The 13,918-nt window shown below is 44.7% G+C and overlaps 2 protein-coding genes and 1 long non-coding RNA gene across 9 annotated transcripts in view; 2 read left to right on the forward strand and 1 right to left on the reverse strand.

Annotated features, from left to right (window-relative positions):
* The window catches only part of LOC101803407 (ethanolaminephosphotransferase 1), a 56,097-nt gene extending 54,755 nt beyond the window's left edge, over positions 1-1,342 (reverse strand). The window contains exon 1 of one of the 3 annotated variants that reach the window (XM_038173669.2): positions 1,241-1,342. In XM_038173669.2, the coding sequence (XP_038029597.1) occupies positions 1,241-1,297 (57 nt within the window). In that variant the 5' untranslated portion in view covers positions 1,298-1,342. The remainder of the gene's footprint in view (positions 1-1,240) is intronic. The other 2 variants (XM_038173671.2, XM_038173670.2) reach the window with 2 other exon arrangements.
* On the forward strand, positions 117-6,612 carry LOC110353392 (uncharacterized). Its single transcript, XR_002403824.4, has 2 exons — positions 117-570; positions 2,963-6,612. It is a non-coding gene; the product is annotated as an uncharacterized lncRNA (long non-coding RNA).
* Positions 6,613-10,603: 3,991 nt separating this feature from the next.
* SPIDR (scaffold protein involved in DNA repair) overlaps positions 10,604-13,918 on the forward strand; it is a 202,200-nt gene continuing 198,885 nt past the window's right edge. For all 5 annotated transcript variants that reach the window (XR_011807529.1, XM_027452105.3, XM_072034679.1 and 2 more), the window contains exon 1: positions 10,604-10,763. Coding sequence is in view for 4 of the 5 variants with exons in the window: in XM_027452105.3 (XP_027307906.3) it covers positions 10,749-10,763 (15 nt within the window). In the remaining variant the exon portion in view is untranslated. The remainder of the gene's footprint in view (positions 10,764-13,918) is intronic.

Below are 13,918 nucleotides of genomic sequence, written 5' to 3' on the forward strand. Positions count from 1 at the left end.
CTGAGATAAAAGAGAAGTCACTGTCTGATCTCGCTTTTCTAAAACCTGTACTTACCCTAGTGTTTCAGAGCACAGTTCAACAGACATTTCTCAAGCACGTTGGCTGATTCCTTTGGTTAAGAAAACTGCCAACAGATTTTCCAGCGCTCCTGAGAAACCAAAGTAATCTGAATATACTCAACTAAAATGTTGCAATGTGAGATTCTGTATTCAGGTAATGATTCGCCCTGCAATTCTTAAGTAGTATACAGAGATTATGAGTTTAAAAGAAGATGGCATTACACTTCTTTCCCAACTGCATGTGTTTGCAGCTACTTTTACTCAAGTGATAAGGAAGAACGTAACACAAATTCCTTGCATTTGCACTACACACTCAAAACGTTTTAGGCGAGTTAATCCCCAAACTATTATGTCTGTTTAGGCTAAAAATAGCCTGTTATTTTTCCTCTGGCAACCTCAGTCAAGAGCGTGGCTCCGCCGTTCAAGCAGGGGCCTGCACAACTCGGAGCCAGCAGCCAGATGCAGCCTGCAGCGCGTTTTATCCCCCTGGCACGGCAGACGCCCAGACAGGTTAGTGCATTTTAACAAGCTGCTGGCACAACCAGTTGCTGCTGCTGGTAAGCGACCTTGCGGAGGCTCTCGCAAGCACGGCTGCTCCCAGATAAGGCCCTCTGCGGCGAGCAGGGGAGCAGGAGGAGGTGCAGGGAAGGCTGGCAGGGTGCGTGCTGGAAGCAAGAAGCGTGGGGAGCGCAAGGTGGAGGAGCTTTGGGAAACAGAGCTTAAAATACGAGGTTGGCTGGTGGATGGTGTGCATCCCCCGTGGTTGTGCCAGGGCACGGGGTGAAGGTATGGCAGCAGGGTGGCACTGCACATCCCGGCCACCTGCAGCCCCACTAACACACCCTGCAAGGCAGGGGCTGCGTCCTGGGAACGAAACCCGGGTATCACCGCACACACCTGCAGGTAAACCCATCAGGGTAAACCTAACAGGTAAATCGAAACCCTTCACGAGACACCTGATGGCTTGAATCCCGCAGGCCTGCTGTTTGCAGCCGGGAGGTTTATTTCAGCCTCCTTACCCCCAGCTTTCCCCCCTCCCTGCCTTTCCCACCCCGCGGCCGCGCACGGCGCCCGGCGGGCACCCCCTCCAGGCTGCAAACCCGCTGCTCGCCCCCGTCCCTTTGCACGGAGCGGGGCGGGCGGGGGGGCTGCATCCCGGCTGCCTGCGTGCCCCCGGTACCTTGTAGTGTCGGAAGCCGTCCAGCTGCCGGGCGCTGACATACCGCCGCCGCCACATCGCAACGCAGCGGGCGGGGAGGGGAAGGGAGGGGAGGGGAAGGGAGGGGAAGGGCCGGGCCGCCAGGGGCGGGCACCGGGGGCGGCTCCTGGCGCCTGCCCCCCTGCTGGTGGGTCTCGCACAGCCCTTCGTCTCCCCCTGTGGCTGTGGTTCAGGGGGCGTTGTGGTGGTGGGCGCTGAAACTGGTCTGCTGGTGGGCCCTGAAAGTGGTTTTCTGGCTGACTGGTTCTTTCTGGGCTCCGCGTTGCAGGTGCGGTGGTTGTAGGATGCGCCACGGTTGTAGGATGTGCCACATCGTTTAAACTGGTGTGCTTCAGAAACCAGAGATACTGAGGAGTGGAGATTTTGCAAGCAACAGCCTGCGTACTGCATCTCTTGCAGAATGACTGAGGTTGGAAAAGACCTCTTAGATCATCCGGTCCAACCCTCTTAAACTCTGTTCAAGCACCTGCACCAGAGATCCGCACCAGCCTGCTGTGCTGCTCATTCTCCCATGTGCCTGGTGACAGGACAAGGGGGAACGGGCTAAAGTTGTGCCAGGGGAGGTTTAGGTTGGATGTTAGGAAGAGCTTCTTTACCGAGAGGGTTGTTAGACATTGGAACAGGCTGCCCAGGGAGGTGGTGGAGTCACCATCCCTGGAAGTCTTTAAAAGACGTTTAGATGTAGAGCTTAGGGATATGGTTTAGTGGAGGACTGGCTAGTGTTAGGTCAGAAGTTGGACTAGGTGATCTTGGAGGTCTCTTCCAGCCTAAACAATTCTGTGATTCCTGCTGATTCCCAGAGAAGGGAGGCACCGCTGTGGGCAAGGGGCTGTGAAAAAACGTGGAGCCGCCTTTCAGCTGCAAATGCCTGAGAGCATATGGCTTGACACCTTGCGTTACCTTTGCTGCAAGCTATTCGATGGAGAGTTGAAATCATGTACATCACGGCTGAGATCCCATTAACCAAAGGGAATCTATCCAGAAACAAAATCAATTAACATCCATTACTCAGGGCCTGTGAGTGCTTCCAGGCACCTAATGTATTGTGAGAGCCAGTGTTATTTTACAAGCTCTGCAGGTTTGATAGGAATTATATACAAGTTAAAATAGCTAAGTGCAAACAGTATACAATTGTTCTCTATTATTAATTACACATTAATCATTTGAGACATTCTTACATCCACATACTGCTTCTAATAGCAGTGTTTTCTTCCAACTTCAGCTCTTGGAAACAACCAAAACTTAAGTACTGAGCTTCAGATTACTGAGTTACTGCTTGACTCCAGTTAGGAAAGCTAAAGTATTTGGATCCAATAACTTCCAGGAACCAACTCCTGAAATGAACGTGCACTCATACACTGGATTTTGATTTGGGATTCCTTTCATCTCTCAGTGTTACTATCGTGTTTTGAAGTCGTATCATGTTATTGAATTAATTTACATGGGTGTTTGAGAAGAGACCCTGCCATAGTCAACAGAGATTTTTTTATGCAAGTAGGTTGCCAAAACTGACCCAACCATTTTCTAGTTATCGCTTTCATTTTCTAACTTAAACACACATAAGCCTCAAACATGAAAGCAGAAATGTAACAGAACAACTGTGAGGAGTGTGATAGACAGTGGTAGAAAAGACACGTGCTTTTTGAATGCTATGAGTTCACAAACTATTTTTTCTCTCTGCAGACCTCTAAGTGCATCTTAAAAAGAAGAATTGCCATCAGGAAGATACTGATATAGAAGATATATATAGTAGTTACAGAGCACAAGCTATATTTCCCGTTCTTCCCTGAAAACTATCTTGCTGATAAGCACTTTAAAAATAATAATAATAATAACAAAAGGGGTCAAATACTCCACTAACCAGAGAATGCAAGAGACTGCCTATGTGTAACAACGCAATTGCATGAATTTACACCTCAGCATGTTCTCTGTCTGCTAATCACCACATCAAAGCAGGCAGCTTTACTCTGCTATACTGAGCAGAGGGAAACAGGCTAATGACTGGGCATGAAACATCACAGAACAAGCCACGACATAAGTAATACTACATTTGAGAAAACTGTGGAAGTTATACTGACATGTGCTAGTCATTGATTTAAGAAACTTTCTTGATTTGGGGCAAACTGAGGACATTCATAAACCCATGGGTCCTGATGGGGTGCATCCATGAGTGCTAAAGGAACTGGCAGGTGTGATTGTGAAGCCACCCTTGTAATCTTTGTTCAATTGTGTCAACTGGGAGAAGTGCTCAAAGTGGAGGAAAGTAAATGTCACTCCCACCCTCAAGAAGGGCCAGAAGGAGGACCGAGGGAACTACAGGCCAGTCAGCCTTATCTTCATCCCCGGGAAGGTGATGGAACCTAATGATGGAACCTAAGCTAATCCTGGAAACTGCTCCCAGGCACATGAAGGAAAAGAAAATCATCAGGAGTAGTCAGCACAGATATTGTCTACCTGGACTTCATTAAACTCTTTGCTGCCATCCCCTATGAGCTTCTCACAGAGAAGCTGTTCAAGTTTGGACTGGGTGAACAGACAGTGAGGTGGATTGAAAACTGGCTGAACATCCAGACTCACAGGGTAGTGGTCAGTGGCACAAAGTCTTCTTGGAGGCCAGCAATGAGTGGAGTACCCCTGGGGTCAATACTGGGTCCAGCCTTGTTTAGAATATTCATTCGTGATCTGGACTGTGTGGTGGAGTGCACCCTCAGTAAATGTGCAGACAACACAAAACTGGGGGAAGTGGCCGGCTCACCGGAGGGCTGTGTAGGTGAAGACGGGTGATCAGTCTGCTCTACTCAGGTGTTGGTGAGGCCACACCTGGAGTGCTGGGTCTGGTTCTGCACCCCCTCAGTACAAGAGAGACCTGGACATGCTGGAAAGGTTCCAAGGTAGGGCCACCAAGATGATGAAGGAACTGGAGCACTTTTCCTATGTGGAGAGGCTGAGAGAGCTGGGGCTGTTTAACCTGGAGAAGAGGAGGCTCAAGAGGGATTTTATCAGTGTCTATAAATACCTGAAGGGAGGTGCAAAGAAGGTGGAGCCAAGCTCTTTTCAGTGGTGCCCAGTGCCAGGACAAGAGGCGATGAGCATAGACAGGAATCTGAACATCATGAAGCACTTCTTTCCTGTGCAGGTGACAGAGCACTGGCACAGGTTGCCCCAAGAGATTGTGGGCTCTCTCTCCTTGAAGGTCTTCAAAGCTGCCTGGACATTTGTCCTGGGCAACTTGCTCTAGGTGTCCCTGTTTGTGCAGACACGTTGAACCAGATGACCTCCAGAGGTTCCCTCCCACCTCAGCTATTATATGATTCTGTGATATATTTAGAGGCTTATCCCATGGTGTTTTTTTCAAATTGAGATGTTTTAGAGTGCTTTTCCAGACAGCTATAGTCCAAGCTGGCTGTCCAACATGCATGATTGTGGGAAAAACAAAGAAAGCAGCCTTAGTGCTGTAGCACATTCCCTGGTCACGTTTCTGGAAAATTAATGAGCTGGGGCCTGAGGAAAAGGGAACTCTAAGTGGCACCAGCAGGTGGGTATCACAACCAAAAGGAAATGAGCTTAAGTATGGATGAGACAAGCATTAAGACAAATGCCCAAATCAAATTAACTTTCATTGTAGAAAAAGCCTGAGTTTTATAAAAACTTTGGCTGGAATGTTTGTGACAGTTCAGACTTTACTGAGGAAATGACCCCAACAGGGCTTTCTGCAGCTCAGGGAGAAATAATTCAAAGCCAGATCCGAGTCTGGAGAAAGTAGTAGGGAAATTCCCAGGTCTTCAGTGCTGTTTACTAATGATGTGTAGTACTGAGAGAAAAACAATGATTTATTATTTTGAAAGAGCAGACATATTGTACCACTAGTAGATGCAAAAAAAATGTTTAAAAGGATAACAGTTCTACAGATACAAATGTTATGAAAGAATGAAAGAACGAACGAAAGAAAAAATGAAAAAAATAAATGAACAAGGAAAAGGAAAAGGAAAAAAAGAAAAAGAAAATAGGAAAAAAAAAAAAAAAGAAAAAAAGGAAAGAAGGAAACAAATCAAGACAAGTTACGTTTAAAATGCCAGGAAGAGAGATGAGGGCTCAGGATGGCTTAGAATGAGTATCTGGCTTTCAGTTTTCATTTTATTACAAGTTATAATGGGGTTTCTTGTATAGGGAGAACAGCTAGTATGGCAAGTTCAGATTTAGTAATTTATGACACTTTTTTTTTTTTTTTATTCCCCAGCTTAAAGCTGCCTACTATGCAATAGCCTTTATCTAAAAGACATCTAATGGTACATTTAAGAAGATAAGGAAAAGTAGAGAGAAATCAGGCAGAAAGCAACCCCAAAATAATCAGCAGCCAAAGCAGGCAAGGAAGGAACTAATGTACTGGGAGGAACAGATGAGGTGGGAGCAGTGTGGGTCACCTCAGAGTTCCCCAAAACGTGTAACATACGGGACCTCCTGCTCCCCCCGTTACTGCATGTTCTAGCAAAAAGCAAAGAAGTAAGCAAACAAGTATACCATAATGGAAGCAGATAGAAACTGAAAAACACAAAAACCACAAAATCATGGCATGTTAATATTCAAGGTGTCTATGCTGCAAAAGGAGAAGGCTGTTCCAGCATGTCTAGAATCAGTTTAGAGGCCCAATTTAAGTTTCAGGCTCCCTTTAACCTTCTCCTGGTCTGTATCCCGTTTAGCCTAACATTGGAAATGCATCCTAGAAAATGATCGCATCTCCCCACAAAAGGTGATGTATCAGTTCCCAAGCCAGTTGTCCATTTGCAGTTTCAGCTTGCCCATGGGCAGACAAGCTCCATGAAGGCAGACCCCTACTGGGAAAAAGGCCCCTTAGGGGACCTTAAGCTTTTCTGCATAGATGACGGTCACTTGCTCTACAGCAAGGCAGGGCTTCCCAGTTCCAGACTGTTTGTAGCACTAAGAAAATCTTACACTTGGAGCAAAGCAGGCTTGTAAGTAAGTATGTGGTGAAGATAGATGGCTAAAGAAGATAGGACAAATAACAGGAAAAATGTAGCATCTGGGTTTGGGAAAACGTAGGTAGTGGCAGGGCTGTACCTTTTGGTTCTTAGCTCAATTATGGCAAATTTTGGAACTTGAAGCTACTTCTGAGGGGAGCCCATGGGACTCATCACCACAGTGGACTCCTTAAACAGTCAGCCTAATCCTTGTTTCCTCTACCTCCATCCCTGCAGGTCCTCAGATATTTTCTCCACATTGCCATGGTGAAGAAAGAAAAAGTCCTAAACAAAATACCACATGAAGTGTCACTGGTCAACATACTGTCCTAATAAACAGAATAGGCTTGAACCTGTTCTCATGCTCTGGGAGCAAATGACATGGTACATCTTGTGCAGTACAACTAAACTCTCTTCTTCCATGACAGGGCAGCCTCATCCGTGTTGCCTACCGAAAACAAATCCTGGCTTGTGCTACCTCCTGAACACTGCCAGGGGCACTGCTTGGGAAGACGCCAGCTGGCAGGGGCACGAACCAGGCCAGGAAGCCTGCTGACAATCAAGCAGCAAGGACAGTCACAGGGCAGGGCATGAGCCCGTCTGTGGTCTGGCTCCCTTCAGTATGCTGGTGGAAAAGCCTGGACCCAGCTGCCCACAGTGCTGACCTGCTTACCTTGTTCCCCGCTCCACTTGGATTGCTCCAGCTCTTTTCAGTCTCCTGGGGAGCAGCTAACCTCCTTGAATACTTGCCACTCACTGCCTTTTCCTCAGCACCAAAAAAATGCTGGGCTTAAATGGTGCTTAAAAAAACCTTTTTCAAACTGGCAAGATCTTCTTGACTGCAGACAGTTAGCAGTCCCCCATCCCCTTTCCAATATACTCTTCCTTGTACATGGCTTTACTTAAATGTTTTTCAGCGTCTATGCAAAGTGTTCAACACGAGGACATGCCTAAATGTGATAAAACCAGCCATGCTGAAGCAGTAGTAATGCTGGACATGAAAGAGAAATTTCTAAAGTTACTAGAAAATATAAAGAACAGTTTTATCATACTTAAATAATTTTAAAATATTGTTGAATTAAATTAGCAGGAAGAGCTTTAGACTTTGGTGGGAGTAAACCAGTCTAATGACTGACCTTTAAAAAGTGCCATTTTTTTCAATCTCAGAACATAAGCCTGTGTTGTTTTTTTTTTGATTTTTTTTGTGTGTGTGTGTTCAAGCCAAACCGAAGTAGATTTGATAATAGATGCTCAGTTTTAGTTTTGAGAGTCATATTTTATTTGTGTTTATTTTGTTAAACTACAGAGATATCTTGCATAATGCAGACAAGTACTGTCAGAGACTTTGTAGAAGAATTACAGAACCCTAGACTACCCCGAGTTGGGAGGGACCCACAAGATCAATGAATCCAACTCCTGGCTCCACACAGGACCACCCAAAAATCAGACCATGTGTCTGAGAATGTTGCCCAAATGTTTCTTGAACTGGCAGGCTCGGTGCCATGACCACTGCCCTGGGGAGCCTGTCCCAGTGCCCGACCACCCTCTGGGTGCAGCACCTTTCCTTAACCCCCAGCCTGACCCTGCCCTGTCCCAGCTCCATGCCGTCCCCTCGGGTCCTGTCGCTGTCCCCAGAGAGCAGAGCTCAGCGCCTGCCCCTCCGCTCCCCTCGTGAGGGAGCTGCAGGCCGCCATGAGGCCTCCCCTCAGCCTGCTCTGCTCGGGGCTGAGCAAACCAAGGGATCTCAGCCGCTCCTCATACATTTTCCCCTCTAGACCTTTCACCATCTTTGTAGCCCTTCTTTGGATACTCTCTAATAGTTTTATGACTTATATTGTGATGCACAAAACTGCACACAGTGGGAGGACAATCCCTTCCTTTGACCAGCTAGCAGTGCTGTGCTTGATGCACTCCAGGAGAAGGTTGGCCCTTTTGGCTGCCAAGGCACACAGCTGACCCATATACAACTTATTTACTCATATTTCTTTTACAGCACAGAACACGAAGAAACACGTGGAAAAGATACAGAACGGCCAGCCATCTCCACACAGCGCACACCGGATGGGTGGCATGGCAGCTCTGTGGAGCCCCGTGTCCGCCCTGTTCTTCATTTCTTCAGGGATATGTTGATTCATTTAGTCTATTTTTGCTTCGGGTTTTCAAATGAGCAGCTATTAATTTTTAATTTGCATGAATATATGAACTTGACTCCATGTGGTTTGCTAAAATCTGGCAGCCCCCGAGGTTTTTTTCACAAGTCTACACCTTGTCTTGGTATAGCCATGCATCGTACTGGGCAGTGACACAATTTAATTTACAGCAGAACAGATGCCACAGCTTTGGGATTAAAAAATCTTAAGTTTTGCATGTCGTTTCCTAGGAAACCTTAGAAAGCTGGAAATCACCAAACTGCAACAGTCTGCAGAAGAAAATGTTATTTTTGATCTAGTCTGGAGACCTGTCTTTGATCTAGGCTTGACCTTGGGATCCTCTATTGCCTGTTACAGTCATAAGAATCCATCTGACCCTAAAACACAGGTTATAAAATACTTAATGAGTTTTTTTCTCCTCAATCTCATCCCAATTAAGCGGCTGGGATATTTGTGACTTTTAAAACTTCACAAAGGAAATGACTCAAACCAAACATCTTCCTCTGTGTTTGAATTTCACATTGTCCTTGCAGGTTTTATATGCTGGAAAGCTTTTAGAGTTGTAACTTTATGCTTCATAAGAGGAAATAAATCCATAAACCCCCGATAGAATGAAGAACCGGCACATTCAATCAATATAAACACGTTCTTCCAGCCTCAGTAATTTAAGCCTCCTTATCTTTTGATTAATTTGTATAAAATATATTTGTTTCTTTGAGAGAGTTCTTTCTATACGTGGATTTAAAAACATCCATGCAATCAAGAGCACCACAGAAAAATAAATGCGTTTCCAGATTTTACTAAAGAAATAAAATGTTATTAATAACAGAATTTTATATTTTTATAGAATTTTAATGCACCAAAATAAAAAGGTATGTATCTTAATGTTCTCTGAGCAGCGGCAACTTTGATCTTGAGCACATAAACAGTCAGTCAGTCAATAACTCACAAAAAAAATGTAATGGACTTGAAAAATAATGTATGAGTATTATGAAGCTTCTTAAAACTTTTGTGAGGAAGCTAAGCATCCATTTCTCTCTCTCCACAGAAACATTATTTTAAAAACGATCATTTCTATTTTAATTCATAGTATATAGCTTTTTTTTTTTTTTTTTTTTTTTGGCCCATTTCCTCTATTTCCATGTCATTCTAGTAGATTGTGAAGAACATTAAAACAAATTAAGGAAATCTATTGATTAGATCACCTTCTCGGGATTCAAAAGAAATATGTTCCTCACAGATGTGAGTATCTTGTAATCCTCAGAAGAAGACTATGTATAGAAAAAAATAACAGACTCAATGAGCTGACTAGACTTCTGTGGTCCAAGTATTTCTGTGATTTAGCTCTAACAGAGCATTCAACTGAACAGTGCAGTAACATACCTCTACAAATATCAAAGAAAACCACTTTGATGGTGTATAATAGAATTCATTTGTCAATCTGGTAACTGGAGAAGAAATACTGCGAAGTTTTGGAAGGATGAGACCATACAGCTTTTAACTCTGTTTTGAACATAACAATCAAAGGCAGCATGAATTGTGGATGATGATGTTTCTGGCTCTCCTCCTCTTGAGAAATCCACTTTAATTAGCTTTAGTTTCATAAATGGAATGGGAGATGAGTATTGGCCACAGGGTGCCTTGGAAAAAACACAAACTGTAAACTGTAGACATGTATATATGTAATTAGGGCTTAATAATAAAAATCACAGTCATGCAGCGTCTGCTATCAAAACACACATGCTTTACCAACTCTAAGCAGTTATGCTGTGAGACATAAATGTATTTTAAGAAAGACTGTTTATTATTGTCTTATTATTCCTTATTATGCTTTCTTAACAGCAGCACTATTAGACGAATTGAACTGCTCAGGACCATGCAGAAAATACAATTTCAGATGAAATTCCGTACAACTTGGCACTGATATCTCCCCCTTTTTCGAACATAAATGTATCTTCTTGTGTAGGTCCTTCCCTTCCCTTCCCTTCCCTTCCCTTCCCTTCCCTTCCCTTCCCTTCCCTTCCCTTCCCTTCCCTTCCCTTCCCTTCCCTTCCCTTCCCTTCCCTTCCCTTCCCTTCCCTTCCCTTCCCTTCCCTTCCCTTCCCTTCCCTTCCCTTCCCGCTTCACCCGCCGCACAGCGCATGCGCGCAGCCACCCTCCCACTCTTCCTCCCACACCCCCCGTGACGTCACCCGCGCTCCGCCGCGCCCGTCCAATCAGAAGCGGCGGTTCCCGTGGCGCCAAAGCTACAAAGGGCCGGGCCGGGCCGTGCCGAGGGGTTTCCTCGGGGCCCCTCCCCTCGGGCTCCCCCACCACGTGACCGCGGACGTGGCCGCGGGGGCGATGCCCAGTAGGAAGGTACCTGCGCGCGCGGCGGCGGGGGGGGGGGGGGGGGGGGGGGGAGAGAGCGAGGGGCTAACGGCCTTAACGGTCAGTAACGGCTGCAACCGCCGGGTGCTGCAGCGGGGAGCTCGGGGCGGCGGCTGCGGGGCCTGAGGCGCTGCCTGGCGGCGCCGTGCGGGGCTGGCAGAGCCGCGCTTCGGCTCCGTTTTTAGAGGAGAAATGTCACAAAGCTCACAATAAACTCGTGGTGCGGGACAGCCGGCGGTGCGGAGCTTGTTAAAAGTTACCGTGGGGACTGTTAGTGTTAGGTCAGAGGTTGGACTCGAAGATCTTGAGGTCTCTTCCAACCTAGAAATTCTGTGAGAACGGCACGGAGCAGGCAGGGCGCAGCGGGAGCGTGGTGCAGCGTGGTGGCAGCCTTGGGTAATAATAATTCAGCTTGTGCACAGCCTTCCTGCTTCAGCGAAAGGCACACCGAGTTAATGCGGAGGCAGGGGTCCTCTCCATTTGCGTAATTAACTCCATTAATTAAGCCACTTGAAAAAATGAAACTAACCTGAGCTATGTAGGACACAGTCATAATATGTTTTAGTTACACGTTGGGTAATTTTGTGTCAGCTTTTCTAAAATACTTCAGTTCTGATTGCTTTTATAGAGTGTGGGTTTCTGTCTGAACAACAGCTCGGCACCAAGTTATGAATAAAAAGTGTATTTCATGAATAAAAAGTGCATTTCAATACCACAAGGGCTTTTTTCTTCAGTGTAAGCACATAATTCATACTGTTGCTTATGTAACAGTGGATAGATTTAAAACAAACAACTGATGTTCAAATAGTAAAATTGCCTAGGGGTGTACATGCATGTATACCTATGTACCAGTCGATAGTATTACCCTCTAGTTAGCAGTAGTGAAAAATCATAAACATAAGGGGCTTAAAACGTCTAAAAATATTGTTTCCACACATCAAGAAAAGTATATTGGAAAAAAAATCTTTCTTTTGTTTTGAAGTGCATGCTGACAATGTAGAAGGAGGTATGCCAGGTCACTGTGACCGTGGTCTTACAGCTCAGCATTTTTTTAAATGAATTGTGACGACTTGATGAGATCCCTTCACAGTTGCGGTCATTTGTATTCTTGTGAGTTGACTTCAGAAAATAAAAAATGCTGTTTTTCATAGGAATAAAAAAATCCTAACTTGAATAAAACGCAGCCTTTATTTAAATCTTTACTTGGAGGCTTAAAGTGCCAAGATGTTTCAATATTTCAAACTAATGAAAACTTCGTTTTCCAGCCAGGTGCTGGAAACAGCAGCTATGCTGTCAGGAGTTGGTATGTACAGGTTGGGTCTGTTCTCTCTCCCACGTGCCTGGTGACACGATGAGGGGGAATGGGTTGAAGTTGTGCCAGGGGAGGTTTAGGTTGGATGTTAGGAAGAACTTCTTTATCAGAAGGGTTGTGAGGCATTGGAATGGGCTGCCCAGGGAAGTGGTGGAGTCACCATCCCTGGAGGTCTTTAAAAGACGTTTAGATGTAGAGCTTAGGGATATGGTTTAGTGGGGACTGTTAGTGTTAGGTCAGAGGTTGGACTTGGTGATCTTGGAGGTCTCTTCCAGGCCTAGATGGTTCTGTGATTCTGTGAGTTCGGTGACATGAGTGCTGAGTTTTTCTGAAATTTAGATGCATGTTGTCAAATTCAGTTTCGTGCTGTCTTAAAACTGGACTTTTAAAGAGACTCCTTTTAATTTGTGAGCACTTCTTTGTGAAGATTGTTAGGACAAAGGTGAAAGAAGAGGATGGCTGTTGGTCAGTGTTTGGTATTGCTGTGTGCTTTGCTGTGATTGTTCCCTTCAGAAGTGTTAGTTTTTAAATAACTAAACACAAAAATTCTCATGAAAATAAAACTAAAATTTTTAGCACTTTACTTGTTGTTCTGTTCTGTGTTAGGGAATAATGTGATAATTGTGTTTGAATGCTTTTAGTGATGTTTAAGTGATATGACCAATTTCTGGATTTGCATCTCAGCAGCAGGAGGAGTTCCCATAGCAAAACATTTATATACTTAGTTGTTGTCCTCCAGCTTATGTTGCTTTTTATGTGTTAAGAAGGTGAAGTGTCAAAGAAACACCACTTGGCATGTGAGGTAGGAAATGTGCTAGGCAATGCTTTCCTGGGGGTTCCTTTGGTATCACAGCCCCAAGAAAGTGGGATTGCCTGGTGTGTAAAGGCTGTGCAGTGAGAAGTCTTTCAACATATGCTCCCAGAGACAGCTTCTGGGGTGCTTCTGTTTAACAAATATTTGGCAAAAATAACAGTATAGAGTTTAATTGAGTGGAGATGTGCTGGATATCACCATCTCTCCAAAAATCAGCACCAGCCTTCCAACCCTATACTTTTAATAGTCTCTTGTATGCTCATTATCAATTTATTTAATTTTCATTGTTTCCCTTTTCCTCACTGCGTATGTAAGCTATCTGACCCTTTAACTGGGAATAACTACAGGAGTAATGCAGGAATAATGAAGGATTACTTTTGGTGCCTTTGGCATGGAGGGTTTGATCCTAATTCCACTGACACCAGCAACGGTAATTTATGTTTTTCAGTAGTTGGAAGGAATTGCTCCAGAGATGGAAGAAATTGTTCCAGAGACAAAATATAATGCTTTCATGAGCAGAGACCAGCAGACAACATCTGCACAAAGTAGCCATCCTAGCCTCACCTTTTTTTAAAGTTAAAATTAAAGAGTACATATTTTGTCTCCAGATACTCCATGCAATCCACAAGAATCTGTGTGACTTTGTTCTGTAATGCGTCCTGATAACTGAGATGCACCAGATCTAGGTGATCTAGCTCTTCCGAGCCCCATTCAGTGCTTTATCTATTTATACCAATATCTTGGGTTTAGACATTTCATGCATAACTTTAATAAATTGCACAAGATATGCTTTGTGTCCCATTTTAATGCCAGAGGAAAAAAGATTGTGATTAACCTTGCTACTCAAGATTAAGAGAACTCACTGTTGGTGCTGTGTTTCTTGAGGAACAGCATGTCCTTTGGATCAGCTTTGTTAGAAATATTTATTAATGAGAGAAGCAAGTTTCTTGAAACACTACTTTCTTAGCTGCCTTGAAGCAGGCTGGGGCGGAAGCAAAAACCCTTTAAAACTTTCCA

Source organism: Anas platyrhynchos, chromosome 2, assembly GCF_047663525.1.
Source record: "Anas platyrhynchos isolate ZD024472 breed Pekin duck chromosome 2, IASCAAS_PekinDuck_T2T, whole genome shotgun sequence".
NCBI classification, from domain to species: domain Eukaryota; kingdom Metazoa; phylum Chordata; class Aves; order Anseriformes; family Anatidae; genus Anas; species Anas platyrhynchos.